At 46.4% G+C, this 20058-nt stretch overlaps 1 protein-coding gene across 1 annotated transcript in view; it reads left to right on the top strand.

Moving 5' to 3' along the window:
- FRMD4A (FERM domain containing 4A) overlaps window positions 1-20058 on the top strand; it is a 197240-nt gene that overhangs the window by 164357 nt on the left and 12825 nt on the right. The window contains exons 12-15 of the mRNA XM_054399433.1: window positions 890-966; window positions 4569-4707; window positions 10893-11034; window positions 17543-17676. Coding sequence (XP_054255408.1) covers window positions 890-966; window positions 4569-4707; window positions 10893-11034; window positions 17543-17676 — 492 coding nt within the window. The remainder of the gene's footprint in view (window positions 1-889; window positions 967-4568; window positions 4708-10892; window positions 11035-17542; window positions 17677-20058) is intronic.

Below are 20058 nucleotides of genomic sequence, written 5' to 3'. Positions count from 1 at the left end.
CCATCCTTTGCGCTGCTTCTGTGGTCAGTCTTCCCTCCTGAGTGGGGGACAGGTGTAGGGTATGGAGACCATGTAAGCACATCTCACTGCCCGGAAGCATGAACACTCAGCGGACAGGCAGAGACCCCCAGGGCTGACCCATGCTGACTCAGGGATGAAGGCATGCAGCCAGCACCTGGGAGACCTGCACTTTACTGCCACGAGTGTGTCATGCCTCAGTTTGCCCCTCGATGATAGCACTGACTTTGTCTGGATGCTGCATGGAGATGCCCGGACAGGGCAGCCTAGCAACAGAAGCAGGAACGTGGCATTGCTGTGTCTAACCCACCGCGAGCATGCTGGAGCCTTGGACATCATCAACACAAGTCCTGGGATAGATACCTTGACTCTGCTCGGCTTACACTTAGCCCCAGATGATTCCGGGGGTAAAGTAGAGCTAGGTATTGAGATTCAGTGGAGCCGTACGAGTCACCCCCGTGGGGTCTCACCTACCCGGCCAGGCCACTTGCACCCCTCAGAGGAGCGAGGCTCTTGTGCTAGAGGCCAATGCACAGCAGCCGCCAACCCTAAAGGAAAAAAAAAAAACGAATTCCATTTCTCCTATGGCTTGAATGACTTTAAACCGTATTTCGTCCTGCAAAGTGAAACCACCCACTCCCCGCTTCCCCCAGGCACCGAGCCCGCAGCAGACAGCAGCGGCCGGGAGGGATCCTCCCACCCCCGGGGCTGCCCCAAGGTGTTGGGCGGGGCACGCGGGCGGGACGCGGGGCCGAGCCGGGGCGGAGCGGAGCGGGGTAGCCCCGTCGCAGCGCCGGGAGGAAGCGGCGCGGTGGGCAGGGCTGGGTGAGGGTGTGCGTCGAAGAGCCTCACCCATTTCTTCTGCCCGCAGATCTTCCAATGGAGGCAGCTGGAAAACCTCTATTTCCGCGAGAAGAAGTTCTCGGTGGAGGTGCACGACCCGCGCAGGTGAGCGACGAGACGAGCCGGGCTGAGCCATGCCGACCCAGGCTTTGGCGGGCTGCGCCACGCCGAGCCGGGTCGGGTTGTGGCGAGCCGGGCTGCGCCACGCCGAGCCGAGTCGGGTCGTGGCGAGCCGGGCTGAGCCAAGTCGAGTCGTGGGGAGTAACGCTGCCCGTGTCTCTGTGTGAGACTTGCTGCGCTTTGTAGGCGGGGAACCCAAAATCAAGGGGCAACGGATACCAAAGGCGGGGGCTGCTGCTTCCTTTCAGCGCGATATTTTGGGTTCGGGTGGCTGGTTTTGAGGATTTGTTTGCCTTTGGCTCCTACTGGTATTTTTTTCTCCCCTCTTCTGTTTTGGCACCTTCTGATCCCCGGGGCAGCGTAGCTGCGGTGCCGTCAACCCCCGTGCATGAAAGAATTGCCTTGTCCCCGTGTTGCACTTTGGAGCCTGGAGTTGGGTGCCAGATTTTGTACTCACACGCTTCCTTGTAAATAAATATTCAGTAGTGCAGCTGAAAGGAATGGCATGGTACCAGAGGTTTACCGGCAGGCTGGATGAAAGCCCATCAGTCTTTTTGGCACGGGACTCTTTTTTTTTTTTTTTTTTTTTTTTTCCTTGCTTAAGAAACCTAACGTGGGAGAGAGTGAGTTAAAGTGACTGTGCTGCATCTAATCAGTGCATTCTTCACCCCTTGCTTGTTTGCCTCAGTGGATGGTTACTGCAGTGATCAGTGTGTATATTGCTCTTTAAGTTGTGCTCACTAAAAACAACATCCCACTTTCAAAATAAGTATGCCTATGACTGATGGAAACCATCTCTCTTCCCAGGCTGCTTTGGTGTGCTGCTGGTAGCTGTGTGTTTTGCTGATTGCTCAGCTGTGATCCCGTTTCACCTGTTTCCTATGCCGATCTGTGTACTAATACATGTACTTTTCTTAAGGGAATTTTACGTGCTGTTTCTGTGGTTTTTTTACCCTGATCTGAACAGTCACACCAGTGCAAATGGTGCCTGGCTCCATAGGTGCATTTTGTTAAGGCAAAAACTGAGTAGAGCAGTTCCTATCATTGTGTAGCTCCAGGTCAGCAGGGCCTTGAGGCAGCTGCTTAATATTAAGTATGTAAATATTCACATGAAATCTAGTGGAGGAAATTCCCAAAACTGAGAATATGCTGGGAGATCTTCCAGCACCAGGAGCTGAGGGTGGTGCACTCCTTCCCCCCCTGAGCCTCCAGCAGTGGACGAGGTGTCAGAAACGTGTGCTACAAGCAACCATCAATGAGAAGTCCCTAAACACCAAGGCTGGCCATGTCCTGGAAGCAGCAATTGCAAGGAAAAGCAAGCAAATACCTCTGGGACATTAAAATTGTGATGATATTTGCAACTTTGAAGGAGCTGGGGTTGTTTAGCCTGGTGAAGAGGAGGCTCAGAGGTGACCTCATTGCTGTCTACAACTACCTGAAGGGAGCTTGTAGCCAGGTGGGGGTTGGTCTCTTCTCCCAGGCAACCAGCAGCAGAACAAGAGGACGCAGTCTCAAGTTATGCCGGGGGAGGTATAGGCTGGATATTAGGAGGAAGTTCCTCACAGAGAGGGTGATTGCCCATTGGAATGGGCTGCCCAGGGAGGTGGTGGAGTCGTCATCTCTGGAGACGATCAAGAGGAGACTGGATGAAGCACTTAGTGCCATGGTCTAGTTGATTGCTTAGGGCTGGGTGATCAGTTGGACTGGTTGATCTTGGAGGTCTCTTCCAACCTGGTTGATTCTATGACTCTAACTTAATGTCATGCATGAAATGTGACCATACAGAGGAACCTCTTCTGTCTCGTTGTATTTGGAAGGTAGGAATTACTGACACAGAAGAGCTTTGATTTTTTTTTTTTTTTTTTTATTCCATGGCATGCATGGAATAAATAGCATCCATGGAAATGTCAATTCCATTGTGTAGTTTCTCTGAATCAACACCAGGAGAACAAAAACAGGTTCCAGGTTGTCAGCCTGGTGCTCTCTCACTAAAAGGGAATGAATTTGATTGATTTTTGTATCCAGAGAGTACCACCATCCAGGCTGAGCTGACACTCTGGCTGTAAAGCAGCAAGGCATATTGCAGTGGTGTGGTGGGAACACAGCTAGGGTTGTAGTCTCCCAGCCAAGTGGGATGGACTCCTGTGAGGAGTTGTTCAGTGTGTGGAAGAGGAGGAGTAGCCAATACAGTGCATTCCTCTCTGTGTAGCCAAACCAGAGCCTGAGTCAGCGAAGCCACGCTTGGCAGGAGTGCAAGCATGGCTCCATGGTTGTGGCCAGGGCTAGGCAGCATAATGTATGTTTTTAAGTCCTGCTTCTGCCTATGGCTTCCTGTCCTTAACAAGTCATTTAACCTCTCTTCATTGTGGTTACTTCATAAAGGAGATAAATTATTTGTTTTAGGGGGTATTGACAGGGTTCATTCCACAGTGCATGTGGAATGCGTGGAGGGAATTCATGGAAAAAGCACCAATGGGCCATTGCTCACAGGTCCCAAAGAGACAGCTCTGAGGAGCAAGTCCCCAGCTCTGACCAGCTGCGTCTGCAGACTTTCTAACAGGGCCTGCAGCTTTCATAGAATCATAAATTGTTTAAATTGGAAAAAAACCTTTAAGATCAGAGTCCTTTCATAATATTTCACTACAAGACTATTCTTAACAGTCTGTAGAAGAGGACCTCATTTATTTGGGGCTCTGTAGATCAGTGGTTTGGTTTACTCCAGCCAGTGCTACATCCCTGCAGTGACACGGGTTCTGCAGAGCAGGACGCTGGGAGCCTGTGTGTGCTAGTGCAGTTAGAGGTGAGGGCTGAGGAGGAATAACCAAGCAATTTTGTACAGCTGTGAAAGCATGGTGAAACCTACCCTGTGTTTTTTGCTAATACTTGAGGACAATGGGGAGTCCCAGGGAGGAAACATTTAGCTCTTATTTTTCCTGGGTTTATTTTCATTCAGCTAATCGTTGAGTAACATTCTTCTCTCCAGGGCACTTACACAGCCCTCTCTGAGCCTCACAACTCCCCTTTCTCATACCATGTGGCAAGTCCTGCTGTATCTGTTTACAAGTGGGAAAATCAAGGTACTTGAAGAGGTTCTTTCATATTCTCTAAAGCAGCTATTGATCCTGTAGATCTTTAGTTGTCATCTGGGTCCTAACATTTGTGAGACTCCATCCAAAGCCAGAGGTAGTGAAGAGTGTGAGGGCTTGGCCTTAGGTGTTTTGGTGTGTGATGAGGCAGAGGATTCACACATGCTGTGGGATTGGTGACTCCCCAGGAATATGTGGCAGGTCAGCATCAGCTCAGTCAGACGCAGGAATACACTGTGAACTGGACAAACTGTTTGACCTTTACTATTAGTCGTCTGGAGCTTGCCAACTTGAGGAGCTCTTTAAAGTAAATGCTCTCCTGGCTTGATTAGCTATTTATTGGTGTTCTCTAAGCATTTTTTTCCTGTTAGCACAAGGGTTTGTGCAGTAGAGACAACAGCTTTTACTGTGGAGTCTGTGATAGGTTCTGCCACAGAAAACAGTATGAAGAAACCTTGATATAACCACAGTTCATTCTATCAATTCTTTTCTCCTCTCCAGGGCATCTGTGACCAGGAGGACTTTTGGGCATAGTGGCATTGCTGTGCATACGTGGTACGCCTGTCCAGCACTAATAAAGTCTATCTGGGCTATGGCCATTAGTCAACATCAGTTCTACCTGGACAGAAAGCAAAGCAAGGTAAGCATGTTGGAGATTGAAGTGAGTGTTGCAATGAGTGAGTCCTCCTCACTCCCCACAGTCCCAGCAAGCTCAGGTTGAGATGGTGGCTCCTTTCCTGCCCTCTCCACCTGAGATCAAAAAAAAAAATGGCAAACTGACTCAAAATATCTGCTGGCTTTGGCCAGAATTAGGGTATTTATATAAAATTCTTGTCAATGGGCATGAGGATCGAGGGAAAGGTTGCACTGAACTGTGGCCAAATTGGAGTAACCAAGGTTTGCAAGCAGATAGGGTTGTGTCTGTTTGGATGGTTTCCACATGTCCTCTAGGTCTTGAACTCTGTTGTAAAGTTAAAGCAGCTTCCTATAACTGAGTTCAAAGTAGCTTCACACTCTATACCTGTTTCTGAATCCTTGCTGTCTCTTACTTTTTATTATAGTGTTTTCATAGAAATGAGGAGTAAGGATCTTATTTCTCTCTGCACACAGAATCTCACAGCAGAAGGAGGGGGGCAGGATACTCACAGTCTGGCCTTAAAAGGAACTGTCTTGATCCAGAGCTGCACTAAGGGCCACTCAATACACAAAAGAAACCACCTTGAAAACAGAGGAGTGTGTGTTCTCCCTCTAATTCCTTTCATCAACAGTAATTTTAGGCATATTCAGAGCAACAGGAGATCACTTTGATCACTCTGAGATCACTTTGAGACAGAGGAGTCACTTCTCATGCAGACACCCCTTTCCATATGAGCATGCTGATGTAAAACTTTACAGAAAAGATAGTCTGTATTGAGTGGATACCTTCTTACAGAGCTGTCTGCATTGCCCCCCATCTCTGGTAAGGTGGCAGGAATGTACAAATGGGTGAAACAGTCTAAACATCTGGCTATTGCTGAAAGCACTGCCTGCATTTTTAGTCAGGGACTGTTCTCTCCCTTGCATAGGCTCTAGCCCTGTCAGGTCCCTTCATGAGCCAATTCAGCCCACTAAACTGGCAAAAAATATTTCTTTTTCCTGTTTTTCTATGGTAGGTGCAAACTAACATCCCACCCTGCCTAAGTGCTAGATGGACAAAATTGCACACACACTTGATACCAAATAATGCTTTCCTGTCCCCCTTCTCTGCTCAGCACCACTAGGACAATGCACAGCCCTCTCTGTTTTGCTCTCAACAAAAACAACTCATCAAAACAAGCAGAAGTTTTGGGAGTTTCTTACTTTTAGCCAGATGGATTTGCTGATCTAGATGCAAGGTATTTAGGTCACAAGCAACAAACAAACAAAAGGAGATTCCCTCCTCCTTCCATTTCTTTGATAAGAAACTGGGTCTCTTAAATATCCAGAACTTCCCTTTAGTGACTTCTTTTGTTGTTGTCAGACTGTGTTTCAATCTGATCTCCTCCCTCGCACTCCTACAGACAGCACCACCTCTCCAGCCCTCCTTTGTCAACCTGTCACGTCTGTGACCATGTCATTGTGCTTTGTCACAATAATCCCAGTAGTCAGACTGAGGCTTTGAAGTTAAGGCATACAAACATTTTTATCCCTTTCTCTTAAGGGAGCTGGTATTTTAGTGTTGTCCTCGTCTTTGACATGATACTGTCAAGACTGATAGATGCATCTATTTTAATTATCTGTTCAATTCATCCTGCTGGTCACTTCAGGATGCTGTAATCATATGTGCTTTGCTTGTGGAAACCACTAAAACATATTCCAGAGAAATGTCTTTGTTTTAGCTCTCAAGGGCTTAGACAAACATTTATTAGAGTTTCAGGTCTCATGGGTTTACATGCCCTTAAATCTCAGCCCCCACTTCAGTTGAATCCCCATCTTCAAAGGAAAATTTAGATATTCCTTCCTTTCATGTCCAAACTTGGCATTTCATATAGTTTTGACAAAAGAAAGAAGAATAAAAACAAACTTAGAAGAAAAAGCCTGCTGGAGCTCACTGCAGCTAAGCCTTTACTCCAGTGATGTAGGTTAGATGGCAAGAGATAGGACCTAATGACTAAGCAAGCTTGGACTCTGTGCTCCTCGTATACTGGACACCTCTTGGATCTGGACTTTATGCACAGCTCCACTGGAAAACCTCCTTCACCTGATTTTAAAAGGAAATAAAATCAACTTTGCCTTGGTTTTGACTGTTTTTCAAGGCAGTGAGGTCCCAGCCTTCTTTCCAGCCTTACTCTGTGTTGAACTCCTGCCAGCTCACGGAGTTCCTAGCATCTTGCTCCCTGCTGATGTATGTCTCTCTCCCTGCAATCGAAGCATAACATGGAGACTGAAAAGATCTCCAGCTTTCCAAGTAAACATGTCAGCAGGCAGAACTCTTGTCAGCTTCCCTTTTTTTCAGGAGACACATGTAGCAGGACTTCAAGGCATGTCTTTGCTCTGTTGACTGCACTGAGTCAATCAAATGTTTGGCCTAAAAGCCTTGAGAGGTCCCATTTTGTGGGAATTTCCAGCAGCATGTTCCTCCCAGTGCAAGGCTTTTTTGCTGAATGAGCCAGTGGAAAATAGGCCAAGGGTTTCAAAAAAAAAATCACCTGCAGCAAAGCTCCATCACTGCAAGCAAGAGGAGTAAATTCATCCCTAGTGTCTGTCTATTCTTGCTTTTCACTGATGGATTTTTCTTTACCCTCTGACCCTGTCAGAACAACACTGGGGATCAGTTTGGCCCCATGCTTTGAAATGACTCATGAATGAGCCAGTCTTCCTCCATGTAAATGAGACTTGGCAGGTCTGTGCTAAGTGCTTTAGAATTTGTGAGCCTGGGGGGAGGCAGGGCCCGAGGGAGTGCTAATGGGGTGTAATCCAGCCTTCCACCATTGTGCTGTCAGTGCAGAGCCTAGCCCCGGCTGCTGCTCAGTGGCCTGTGTGAAATAAGCTGTTGGTCTGATTCCTGCCATTGACAAGTGGCTGTCCAAAGCACATGGAAAGTTAACCCTGTTCTTTTCAGGAGATGTTCCATTCCCACCGTTTAGTGCAGGGCACCATTAGCACAACTACAATGGGATCTAAAACCTTCTCCTACAGCTTTGGAAAGTTTGGATTGTACCCTCTGTGGAGGAAGCTTGCTCTGCCTTGCTGATTCTGTCTGCTCCCTTTCTGGTTAGTTTTTCCTCTCTCCCAGCTCCAGAGATGACAGACTTTGGTCTTTTATCATTTCTTCATTCGCCATATGTAGGGCACACTTCCATACACTGCTGGCTTGGTGTGCTGGCCAGGGCCTCAACAGCATCTCACTGCAGCACTCAGTATTTCAGTTGGTGCCTCGTTAGACAGGTAGAGCCAGAGTGTGCCCTGATTTACACTCTTGAGTATGAATGGAAATAAACTGCAGAGCTTCTCACGGTAACTGTCCTACAAACGCAGGAAAACCACTACCTCACAGAGCTGGAGGGCAGGATATGTGGTCCAGACTTGGGATTTGCCCTCTTCCTAGGCATTTGCTGCAAGGACTCAGTGTATTGGGTTAGGCAGATACTGTGGCTGATCAGTACAGCAGTTCCTGGGGCATACAAGGTATACGTAACCCTACATACATGTAGGGTCATACAACAGATGTACACCTGCAGGGGATAAATCAGCCAGACAGCAGCAGCCTGAAGACTTGTAACCTCCAAAGATCTGGTATTGCAGCAAGACAGCAGATTATGCTCAGGCTCCTTATCAAGATTTCAGCAGCAGGAAATCTTGTTAGGTAAAAAGTTACTTTCCTTTCACCTAGAGCTAACCTTCTAAAGCTATCTGGAGAACATGTTTCACAGACCTTAGTTCTGACCAGAAACATCAGATAAAAGAATCTCAAAGAGTGCTGTCCTTCTCGGGATGATTTTGGGTAGGAGCTGCTGGAAAGGAGAAGTAACTGGTTGTAGCATTGTCAGTGGTGGGTGCCTGATATGCTCTGATATCTTGGCAGGTAGTTCATCCTCTGTTCTTGGGGTGTTTGTGCAAACAAGCTTGTGAGGCATTTGGGTACCTCTGAATGGCAATGGTGGAGACTAAATACCCAAGAATATTAAATTATTATAATACTTCTGAGGGTAGTTTTAGTATGAGGCTCTCACCCCATGAGATTATTATTTGGAGTCTTAAACTAATCTTAAAAACAGAGTGTGCAGCAGGGAGATGTTTTACTGCCCTTATTATTTCATTGATGTGCAGAGGCAGAGGATCTCGAAGAACTTAAAGTTAAATGTCTTGCCCAAAGCCCCGCAGCAAATCGGTAGCAGAGCTGAAAGTGAAACTCAATGTGGTGAGCCTAAGCTCTTGTTAAAATCATTTCTGCTTCCCAAGGATGTGAAAGAACACTGAAAATCCCATCATGGCAAGCATTCTTTGTATTCCCATCTTGTGGTGATTCCAGTGGGAACAGAAAACACCCTGGTACATGGACATCAATCAGCTTCTGATTTGTTAGCACTGTAATTCTGTGCCCATCACCTGAACTGTATGACTAGGGCTAAGATTCTCTTCTGGCCTTGAGGTGCAGAGGTGAAAGCTCAGGTGAACTGGGACTTCATCGTCCAGTTTGACCGAAATCTTTGTGCAGCTGGAGAGCCTTGGTAGTGTCCCAACAACTTTCTGGGTTCTGGAAAATAGAAATTGCAGGTCAGTGTCCCTACAAGACTAGGGTAATTAGAGCTCAGCAGCACAGGACTTGTAAGATTTGGATGATGGGCTGAGGTCCAAGCTCCTCCATCTGTGACTGAGGAGCTCACACGAGGGTCAGCATCAAGAAGCCAATTTTCAGGTCAGAGATAAAATAGCAGCCATCTCTGTGTGCCATGTTAGACAATGAGCTTCTTCATGCTTGTCAGTTCCCTTCTTATTAGCATGGCTTGTTACCTGAAGTGAATTCAACAACCAATACATCAAATAGAGCTCAGAACATAACCATTAGCTCAGAAGAGGCAGGAGGAAATTATCCATGTGGACAGATTATTCCACAATGCCTTAATGAAAAGTTTCTTTATATTTTTTTGTGAAGTGCTTAGAGATGACTCCAGTCACAAATAAGAGGACTAGAGAGGGTTGTTGTGATGTGGTAGTTGCTATTTTAAGGTATGTCAAAGGCTGTATTGGTCAGAAAAAGGACTGAAAGACACCCTCATATGTAGGGTTCATCTTCCTGGTGGTGCTAGGGCTCTAACTGATGGGCCATCTCCAGCAACTTTGATCAATATTCTTGATTCTCTTGTTCATGTTAAATGCCTATTAGATGCTGTCAAAGGATGGACTGGAGACAGATAGATGGTGAGCTGCTAATGGTAGGATTTGTCTTGCAGAGGCAAGGCAGCCACTAGGAATGAGTGAGCCCAATCCTGCAAACAGCAACTGTGCTCCTTTCATTACTCAGAGCTGTTAATCCCCTCATCCTACATGGTTTCTCCCCTGTTAGATCTGTGGGCAAACCACATCTGGGCTCACTGCTCAATAAAGAGGAAGTTGGGTTATGCCATCTGAACTTTCTGGGCATCTTCTTGTCTCAAATCCTTCCATAACCAATGGAGAAAAGACATCCTTGGAAGTCAGCTCATCCTCTCCTAAGACAAGTTTGTGCAGTATGCATGTTTAGTTTCCCCTGGAGATGCCTAGACTACTGACATTTGGTGGTGTACAAGTGACTACTTGTGTTAGTGTGACCAGTTACTGACCTGGGGCTGACCGTTCTTACTGGAGTAATGTTAATGCTTTGAAGGTGTCCCTCACAGTAGGGACATGGCATGTTGCTTGTTAGTCTGGACCATAACCTGAAGATGTTTTCCTGCAGGATTTTCTTGCAGCTCCTCATGACCGCCTGTTTAAACCATGTCCTCACTCTGTCTCGGCCCAAAGCTCATTGCAGGTTTGAAAAGGCCCTCTTGGATGCCTTTGGGCTTTGCAGTTTATAATGTTGGCATTTTTGAAGGTTTCTTATTGTATGTGGTAACTCAATAACTCCAAACATAGTTTAAGAGGGGGAAAACGTCCATGGCAAAGCAGAGAAAGTAACAAACAACAGGAAGTGATGCCAGGATTGCACCTACTTGAGAATGTGTAAAGTGCAGCAGTGAATACTGTGCCAGGTTGCTTCTGTTCTTGTAAAATATTCCACATTTGCTGTGGAGGTCTGTTTCCTGCCACAGAAAAAGGGCTTTTTTCTTTCTGTAATCTTTAAAGAAGCATCACATCATTACTAACTCCTGTGTCCATGTGCAGTCCAAGATTCATGCTGCAAGAAGCCTGAGTGAGATTGCAATTGACCTGACTGAAACTGGAACACTCAAGACCTCAAAGCTGGCCAACATGGGGAGTAAAGGCAAAATTATCAGTGGCAGCAGTGGGAGTCTTCTCTCATCAGGTAGGTCCTTTATTCTATAACTGGAGGGAATATGGTGGGCAGTGCTGTGATCTTGGCATAACGGGGAGCAGCCAGAAGGTGCAAAGCGAAAATGAAAGTCACTTCCCTTTAGGTTTTCTGTCTGTCCAGGTGTTAGTCTGTCTTTCAGCATGTTGCCCGACAAACAACACAGGCAGCGATTTCCCGCACTCTCATTACTCCTGCTCATTTCCTCTTTGGCCCCAGGATGTCATCTCCAACCTCTCACTTCCCAGCTGAGATCTGGTCTCTCTTCACGGTTTCTGTCATAATCACAAAAACTTGTTATCAGTTGGTCCTAAGGCAAATGCATTTGTGAAGGAGCTCCCACCCAGCCTTGAGGAAGCATTCAGCCAATGCAGCTCTCTAGGGAAACTGAGGCTGGGAATTGGTGATATTCCTCAGCAGTGTTCAGGCAGAGAGGCTTCTTCACAGAGCGTACATCTGCCTTGCGTCTATGTTGCTAGAATTTGCCTGGTGTCCCAGGCTCAAAAGATCTATTTGCTAGCACTCCCCATCATACTAGTGTGGGGACCAAGAGGTTTCTTTTGTGGCTTAGAGCACCTTCCTGCTATGAGGAAGACATAATCTGTGAGAGACCCAAGAGAAGTTGATACAGAGGAGAGCTAGATCATCAGAAGAGAAGGACCAGGGAAGAGGATTTAGGAACATTTGTGTATTGCTTTGAAACTCTTCTGTCAGTCTGAACAAGCCAAGCTGTGTGTCAAACAGTGCTGAATGTGATTCTGGATTGATAGTTCGCAAAGAGTTTGAAGCTGCTCAGATGAGAAGCTCTTCAGGAGGGCAAAGTTGCTGGTATCAAGATAATTAACAGTTCCAGTCAATTAATTGTCCTCTGTTAAATGTTGTATCAAGTTATCAAAACCAGTTGTGTTGAGATGTGTACAACAGAGAATAATTTTCCTATGCTGCACAAGGGAATAAATGCTTTGAAACTGAACCCACACTGGTGTAGTATTCAGCATTGCATCACTGCATCCTTTATGTCTCTTAATAGCCACAGTTTCCTACATGGAAAATGTCCAGCAAGGGGTTAAAATGTGCAATGCTCACAGAGCTCCAGAGCAGCCTGCTGTGCATTTCCTTGGCTTGCCTGCAAAAAGAGATGCCTTTCTGCTCCTTAGGTCCTCCTGAAGGAGCATACAATCCACTGTCTGTGCCTCCCATTGCTCAGGGAATTGCAGTTGCTGAGCAGCTTCAGGACTGGTGTTGGGTTGCTGGAGTTCTTTGTTTGTTTAGCATTTTTCCAGCTCTCCTGCTGGAAAGTAAATAACATTTAGTACCCCAAGGAAGTTGTTAAGATCATTCCAAGATTTCAACTTCCTGGGCACATTTCCCAAGTTTGCAAGAGCTACTTGGTAGTAATCCTGTTTTCATGTTAATACACTGACTTTCAGCCTTCCTGGAAAAAAAAGGCAAAAAAAAAAAAAAACCAAAAAAAAAAAACCCACATAACACCATGGGGGTCTGCCTCTGCTCTTACACTGTGAGAGCAAGAGTCAGGTGAAAGCCAGCAGAAAATCAGGCCCATAAAAGCTTTTGTAAGGACAGCACTTCTCAAGATTATGCAGGTAGAAACCCCAAACCAGGAGCTTCCCATGCTTTTTTTTTTTTTTTTTTTTTTTTTTTTTTTTTTTTTTTTTTGTTCCCTGCTCAAATCCCTCTGGGTGATCATGGGATTTGCAGGCTCAGCAGAACTACACTAGTGACTAGAGCCATGCAAAGGCCATGGACCAACTGAGTCATTTCTTCAGGCCTGGGTAGGTGGGTTAGGTTATTTAGGACTGTGTGAACCTCAGTTTTGGTCGAGGTGCTGCTGGTGAGCCAGACAAGCATAGTTCCCTTCATGTTCCTGTGTTCAGAGCTTTCTTTAGGTCCTACCAGCTATGAGGACAGGGGTCTCCACAAAATGCTAAGGTGAGCTGTTGGGTTTACTGCCACCATGTGCCTTCCAGCAGCTGCGAGCACACATCTGGAGGGAGGGAAGGGTCGAGAGTGGATGTCAGAGGAGGACAGATACCAGGGAACGGGAAACCCTGAATTGCTTCCACACCGTTACCCAGACTCCTCTGCTCCCAGACCCCCTTCCCTCAAGCCTGACTGGCTGAGGTGACCCAGCCTTGTCCCACTGGATGGGAGGGAGCATTCACTGCCTGTCCTGCTGGGCACAGTCGTTGGATCTGTCCTGGCCTTTGCATTTCCTCCCATTGTGCCAAAGATTATCAGCACGCGGTTACAACAATGATGGGTTATCACAGTACAGCTTGCACACTGGAGAGAATAAGAGCAAATGATGAAGTGGCCACAGTAGATTTCCTGGCTATAAATACCCCAGATGACTCAAAATCACAAAGGCAGAGCTGAATTTGTTTGTCCCGACTTCCCTACTGTTCTGTCTGTTTTTTCTTGGAAATTACTTGTAGCCATTTCCTCTCCATTTCCCTCCACTGAAGGGGCTGTCAGCACCATGAGGAGCATGCCAAAGCTGGCATGTGTCCCCTGGGTTTTCAGCAAGGCTACAAGGAAATATTAGTTGTTGCTTCCAGCTGTCACACTGTCTGGCCAAGATCCTGCTATGCAGTGCAAAGCAGTCAGTGCCCCACGTCATTTAGGGCCTCAAGACACAACATCAGGGAAATGGAGTCTTATACAGGGACAGTGATTTCTCTGTGGCCACAGAATTCAGGGCCAAAACCTAAGCTCCTCCAGGCTTCCCAGGCCCTTGATCTCAATCTATGCCCACTGCAGAGTTGTAAGTTTGATATCTGATGGTTCCGAGTGCATTTATGACGAGCTCACTCTTTAACTTTTGACCTCATTTGTGCTCTGAAAGGGGCCCCCAAAACAGGGCTGCTGGGATTTAGCTCAGGGATATTCTGCTCAGGATCTATAGGCCATCCCTGGACACTGGGGAAGATTTGCACAGGTGTAAAAGCTCTGCTTTCACACTGGGGTGAACTGTAATCAAAGCCAGCAGAGGTAATTATTGGAGCAAAATCAAGTCACATGTAAGGTGGATGTGTTCTTCAGAGCCGTCTGTGCCCTAAGAGCTCTGGAGGTCTTGTAGCTATCAAGGAGTCCCATTACTACTGGGTTATTGTTGGACTGAACCCCAGTCCAACTTCTTCATCTCAGTGGGCAGAGGAGAGGCCACAGAGGAGCACCTCTGCTTTAGCTCTGCAGATATGTCTGAGGAGCTTCTGCTTCCCTGAGCCCCATTCCTTCATCAGCAATGGAGGTTTCCTGTTCAGGGGCCTGTTCACATTTGAAAATGCCACAAGAGAGCCCAGCCAGACAGTCCCCTGGACCCCAGCACTCCATATTCCAGCTGGACCACCCTGACAGGTGCTGGAGCAAATAAACAGCATCTTGACAGCTTCCAGCATGGCCCCTGAGCTTGGAGCTGGTGAAGACAAGTCACCCACAGGATCTCTGAGCACATCCTGTACAGTGCAGCTCCAGCTGGGCTCCCGTGCACCATGGAGGATTTCCTACTTGTCTGGCAGAGACAAGATAGCAGCTGGCTGGGCTTGCTGGCTGTTGTGTGCTGACATCCTGGTGCAGTGAGTCAGCCCAGGCTCTGGCATGAAGCAAGTGTGGGGGGACCTCCCCTCCCTGCTCAGAGGACAGCCTTCCATGGGGACCTCAACCAAATGCCAGCAAGTTGGAGCCAGCAGCCAGATGTAGTGTGCAGTTTGCCATATTTAGATGTGTTTTTTGGAGCAGGAAGCTCACAAAATGAGAAAGAGTTGCCTGGATGCTCTTGCCACACTGCTGCTCAGCTGCCTCGTTGCATCTCCTTTCTCCATGGTTCTGTCTGTTCCTTAGCATCACATCTATCCTCCCTGCTTGGTTTCATCTTTCTCCTTTATTTCTTTTCCAAGCTGATTTCACTCTGCTACAATAGCGGAGGAAATGGAGACAAACTGTGAGTCCCTGGTAGGGCTTTCCACTTGAAAGCAGCGGCTTGCATTGCTGTTGTCATCCCTTTGACAAGCTTTAGAACAAAGCTTGTCTTGGAGCTGACACCTGGTAGCCAGGAGCCCCTGCAGGTATGCACAGGCAGAGCACATCACCTTGGTCAGATTCTTTGGGGGTGTGACTCGTTTGTTACAATCATAGAATTGTCAGGGTTGGAAGGGACCTCAAGCATCATCTAGTTCCAACCTCCCTGCCATGGGCAGGGGCACCTCGCACTAGATCAGGTTACTCAGAGCCCCATCCAGCCTGGCCTTAAACACCTCCAGGCTTCGTGTCAGCATCAACATCACTAAGAGGGTCTTGACCTTACCAGTACTGGAGAGATCAGAAACCAGCCTGTTAACACTGATGAAGAAGCTCAGCCATGAATTCTGCTGTAGGGCAGGGAGGGGCAGGGAGGACCATGTTCTCCTCCCATTTCACAGGTCGTGTTCTCCTGTGTATCAGTGGATGGAGAGGCCAAGTGTGAATCACAAGCAGAGTATCCACACAGTAATAGGGTATTAAGTGGGTGTTCAGGTCACCAAGACCTGCATCTCATCGTGTATGCTGAGGAAAGGACGTGTACGATTGCCTTGGTCTTGAAATTAAACCAGCAGCATCAGCTATAAAAACAGGCCCCAATTCAGCAAGCTCCTTTTGCTTGCCACCAAGTGTGCTTTCACAGCCCTTTTTCTTTTAGGGACATCAAATGGTTCTGCAGAAATATGTATTAAAATGAAGAGTTCAGTAAATCTCTGCACAGCAAATGGAAAGAAGGCTGAATAATAATAATAACAATTTTCACAGAAAGGTTCAAAATTCATACAAGGAAATTACATATTTCTGCAGCAATCCTCCTGTTTGCTGCATTAGGAATTAGCTCTAATTGTGGGAGAGAAAATACCTGACAAAGCCTCCCAGTCAACCATTTCTGTTGCAGCAGGAGTGTCTCATGTTAGGACTGATCTTTCATCAGTGTTGATGATCCTCTTTTGTTGGTACTTGGCAGCAGTGGCTCAGTGAGCATCACATTTAGTAAGACAAATTTAAGGTAGTATCTGCTTGATTGGTTTGGTTTGTGCTGGTCTTTGATTATTTCTTTGGTTGTTTTTATGGTCTTTTGATTTGCTCTGACAGTTTTGGGTCAATTGCTCAAGGCTGGATTAATACAAATGTGAAGTAAAGAGCCTATAATGGAAGGGGTAGGCACCCCAGCAATACAAAGCACTGTTCTCTGCTCCTTCACAAGCATCTTGCATGGGTGTGATTGTCTTGACTGATCAAGTTTCCATTTGCTATTCACCTGTAAGAACAAGCAGAGAATCCAGCCCATAAAAATCTAGTAATACACTCCAAAATAGGACTCAGCTGCCACTGAATCCACCACAGGTACCAGAACTTAGCTTTCCGTAAGCTTAAGGTGGATGCTTTAAACTACAACTGTAGCTGAACAACAGTAAGCAATATGAGTGAAAAACACATAGAGGTGGCATTCACACCTTCCTGAGCTTACTTTTCATCTCACAGTGTGGTCATAACCCTCATGTCCTTACTCTGTGATGAAAGAAGGCACTCAGCTTGTGCAAACAAGCAAAGTGACTTCACTACAAACTCATCCCACCCAGGGGTGTTTTAAAGAGGGTGAATGCGAAGTACATCCTGAAAAACCAGCTACTCGAGGACCCTAAAATGGATGCAACAAACAGCCCCTTCTTGGAGATGCTACTTCTTGGATAGCAATTGATGCACCATCCCAAAACAAAATAAAATCAGGAGCCCCATCGATAAGTGCTCTTAAAGAGCTGAAGTTACAAATGCTTTCATGACATCCGAGCAACAGAGTCTTGACTTTGTGTATGAGCTTAATTTTAAGTGGAAGCTGCTGTGTAATTGCCACTGGAAAAGTCAAGGCATTTGGACATCCAGTTTAAATATCCTGATCTGCATCTTTGTGAGAAACAGCTGTATCCCAGAAGGACCTGTGGATTGATATCAGTTTAGTGTCTTTTACAAGAATCTTGCTAGATAATTTTGTGACATTACAGGCACTGTAAGTGGGCTGAATTAAACGTTTGCTACTACGATGCTTGCAGTTCTTAAGAAGTAGGCTGTATTCTTAAATGGTTTCTCCTAGTCTTAATTTCCCAAAAATGCATCTCCAGGGCTTCATAAACTGCAATGGTTTTGCTATTGAGAACTTCCATGGGAACTGTATGTCTCTTTTTTTTTTTTTTTTTTCCTTTCTAGGCTCTTTACATGAATAATTTTGTTGCTTTTATTTTACTGGATAATGATCACAAATGTCTTTTTGTGCCCCACTGTCCAGTCTCTGTTAGCTGAAACATTAAGAATTTGCTGTAAACAAACATGACTGGGTAACACCTGCTTTATGTCACAGTCCGATTTCTCTTTGGAAGGACTGCAGCCAGGCTTTGGTAAAATTACAGGCACTCCAGATGTGTACTCTGCTGTCAGCTGGCCTAGTGAAATAATTGTTTATTGATAGGTTCCCAAGAGTCGGATAGTTCTCAGTCTGCCAAGAAAGATATGCTGGCTGCACTGAAATCCAGGCAAGAAGCTTTGGAAGAGACGCTGCGCCAGCGCTTGGAAGAGCTGAAGAAGCTGTGTCTTCGAGAAGCGGTAGGCAATGGACGTTCTATAACCTGTGTCACTTTGCTGCTTGCATGGCTATAGGCTCGGGAAGGTCCGATTGTTGCAACTCCAGACTGCAATCTCAGAGGGCATTTCCCCCACAAAGGATGGTACCGAGTTGGCTTGGGGCTAGGATGGTGCTCAGCATCCATGTCGGCTGTTTGAAATTGTGTGTAAGGTGCACTCAGCCAGGTGTCAGAGGGAATACACAGCTTTTGCTTCACTAGCAAAAAAAAACGCAGGCTTTTATACTTTGATCTTGGGGCAGGCCTGACCTTAAATACTTTTCTTCTGCCAGCATGTTCTTATATACAGCAGACAAGGCCTCATCTGCTCCATGTAGACTTCCTTCATCCAATAAGCTCTGATACTGCCGGACAGGAATGGCAGTGTGCTGGCAGACCTTGCAAAGAGGAACCACTGTGGTCTTTTCAGAACATGTAGGACATCTCAGGAACTCACCTAACCTTCACACTCCCTTGCCAGTTCATTCTTGGAGTACACAAGGAGGCCAGTTTAGAGAACAGTTTAATGTCTGGGGAAATCACAGCCCTGCTGCAGATGTATGGAGATTAGCAGCAGCATACACTTAGGTCATTCAGCAATCCTCCTTTCTTTACTAGGCCCAAAAATCTGAATTTAATAACAAATCGTGATGTGTGACACAGCAGGAAGTTGGCTGTAGGCAGTGGCACCAAGATCTTCCAGTTGTTGCTTCATATTTGATGGGTATCTTGCCTTTGACAGAAACAGGGAAAACAGGTCACTGATGCAGCTCTCATTGAAATTTGTTGAAGTTAGTCTATAATTTTAGCACCAGCAAGCATGAGTTCTGGAAAATCACTCTCAGCAAAGAGCATCAGCAGAAATCTCTGCTGCCCCAGTTCCCATCCTTTACTCCACCTGAGCAATCCTTTCCATCCTGGCTGCCTTCAGCAAACAACTTGTGCTGATAAAGGTTCCAGGGATCAGATCAGATAAGTCCCTTGAGTCCAAAGCTAAGATCATCTGCAGGAAGCAGTCACACAGTCTTTGGAGACTGATAGACAAACTCTGGAGGACTCTACATGTCTTGAAGAAATTCACCACCTGAAGCTAACTAACACTGCCTGACTGCTGATGACTAATGCCTTGCAGGCAGCACCATATGCAAGGGAAGATGTCCCTGTGACAGTTGCAGGAGCTCACAGCCCAGCACCTTCCCCTTAACCACAGCTCAGTCTGCAGTGCAGCCTCAGGCACTTTGCGAGCAACTGGGATGCAGTCAAAAGTTCCCATAGGGCCATGGAGCTGGTGGTAAGGAGTAATATCTCCTTAATGTGCTACAGCAAGGCTGGCCAGAGCCCATCTGTCAGCACCTTGAGAGCTGGTGGATAGTGTTCGTGCTTTCTGTAGGTAATCCAAGAGAGGCAGTTGATAGACACTTGGAATCTGACCCTCTCTTGCAACCCTACAGCTCATCCATCAACAGCCTGCAGCTGGAACTATTTCCTGTCAGGCTGCCCTTCATCCTTTCTGCTTTGGCATGGGAGTGGCCAAAACAGAGGGAAAAGGCATGAAACCAGGAGACAAAAAAGGGTTAAAAGTGGGGGCATAATCAAATAAGCATGGCCAGAGCCATTCCTAACAGTGGCATCAGGTTACTTAAGGCCATCACTACTCCAGTTACTTATTAATTTAGATTACATTTCAGGACCATGCCTGTGAATACTTTTCAGCAGTTTATGGAGGCAGTAGCCCACATTAGTTTTGTTCTGCTTCAATCTTGGGCATTTTACAAAAGATATTAACTATTTCCTCACAGCCATGCTTCATATTAAATTATGGGTTATAAAGAAAATATCCTTTTTTTCTCTGAGGAAAGGATACAGGAGTTTCTGTGTTAATGCAGTGCTTAAAGCCACATCTCATTACAAGGAAGGCTTTTTGGAAGAGGAGCTGAAATAACCCGAGCCCGGATGGGAGACATTGCAACAGTGCCTCTTGCAGAAAGGAGTTGTGTACATCAGCTCAGAGCTGTGCTGCAAACCCATTTTGCTGGGAATTGCTTAAAGGAAATTTTTGAAAAGGCCAGACCCTTGTTTCCTAGTGACCTGAAAAGAGTAGAAAGAAAAACCCCATTAGGGAGCAGGGGAGAGGCCAGGGCAGGCAGGGGCCTGAGCTGCACACTTGCATTAAGGTCAGCTGCTGTTCTTTGGGATTCAGATGATTTAGGTTGCTCTGCCAGCTGGATTCTCTCGAGGCTGATGCTAAGGAACACAAAAGCCTTTTGTCTTTCACCAGGAGACTTTTGAGTACAAGGAGTCAGTCTGTGCTGGTAGTGAGGCTCCTGCCTTCTTCTGTAGTCATTTGAATGCCTTCAATTCAGAT

The sequence above is a fragment of the Indicator indicator genome, chromosome 3 (assembly GCF_027791375.1).
Source record: "Indicator indicator isolate 239-I01 chromosome 3, UM_Iind_1.1, whole genome shotgun sequence".
NCBI lineage: Eukaryota > Metazoa > Chordata > Aves > Piciformes > Indicatoridae > Indicator > Indicator indicator.
Note: the sequence above shows the minus strand (reverse complement) of the source record. Positions and strands in the feature narration are given on the sequence as shown.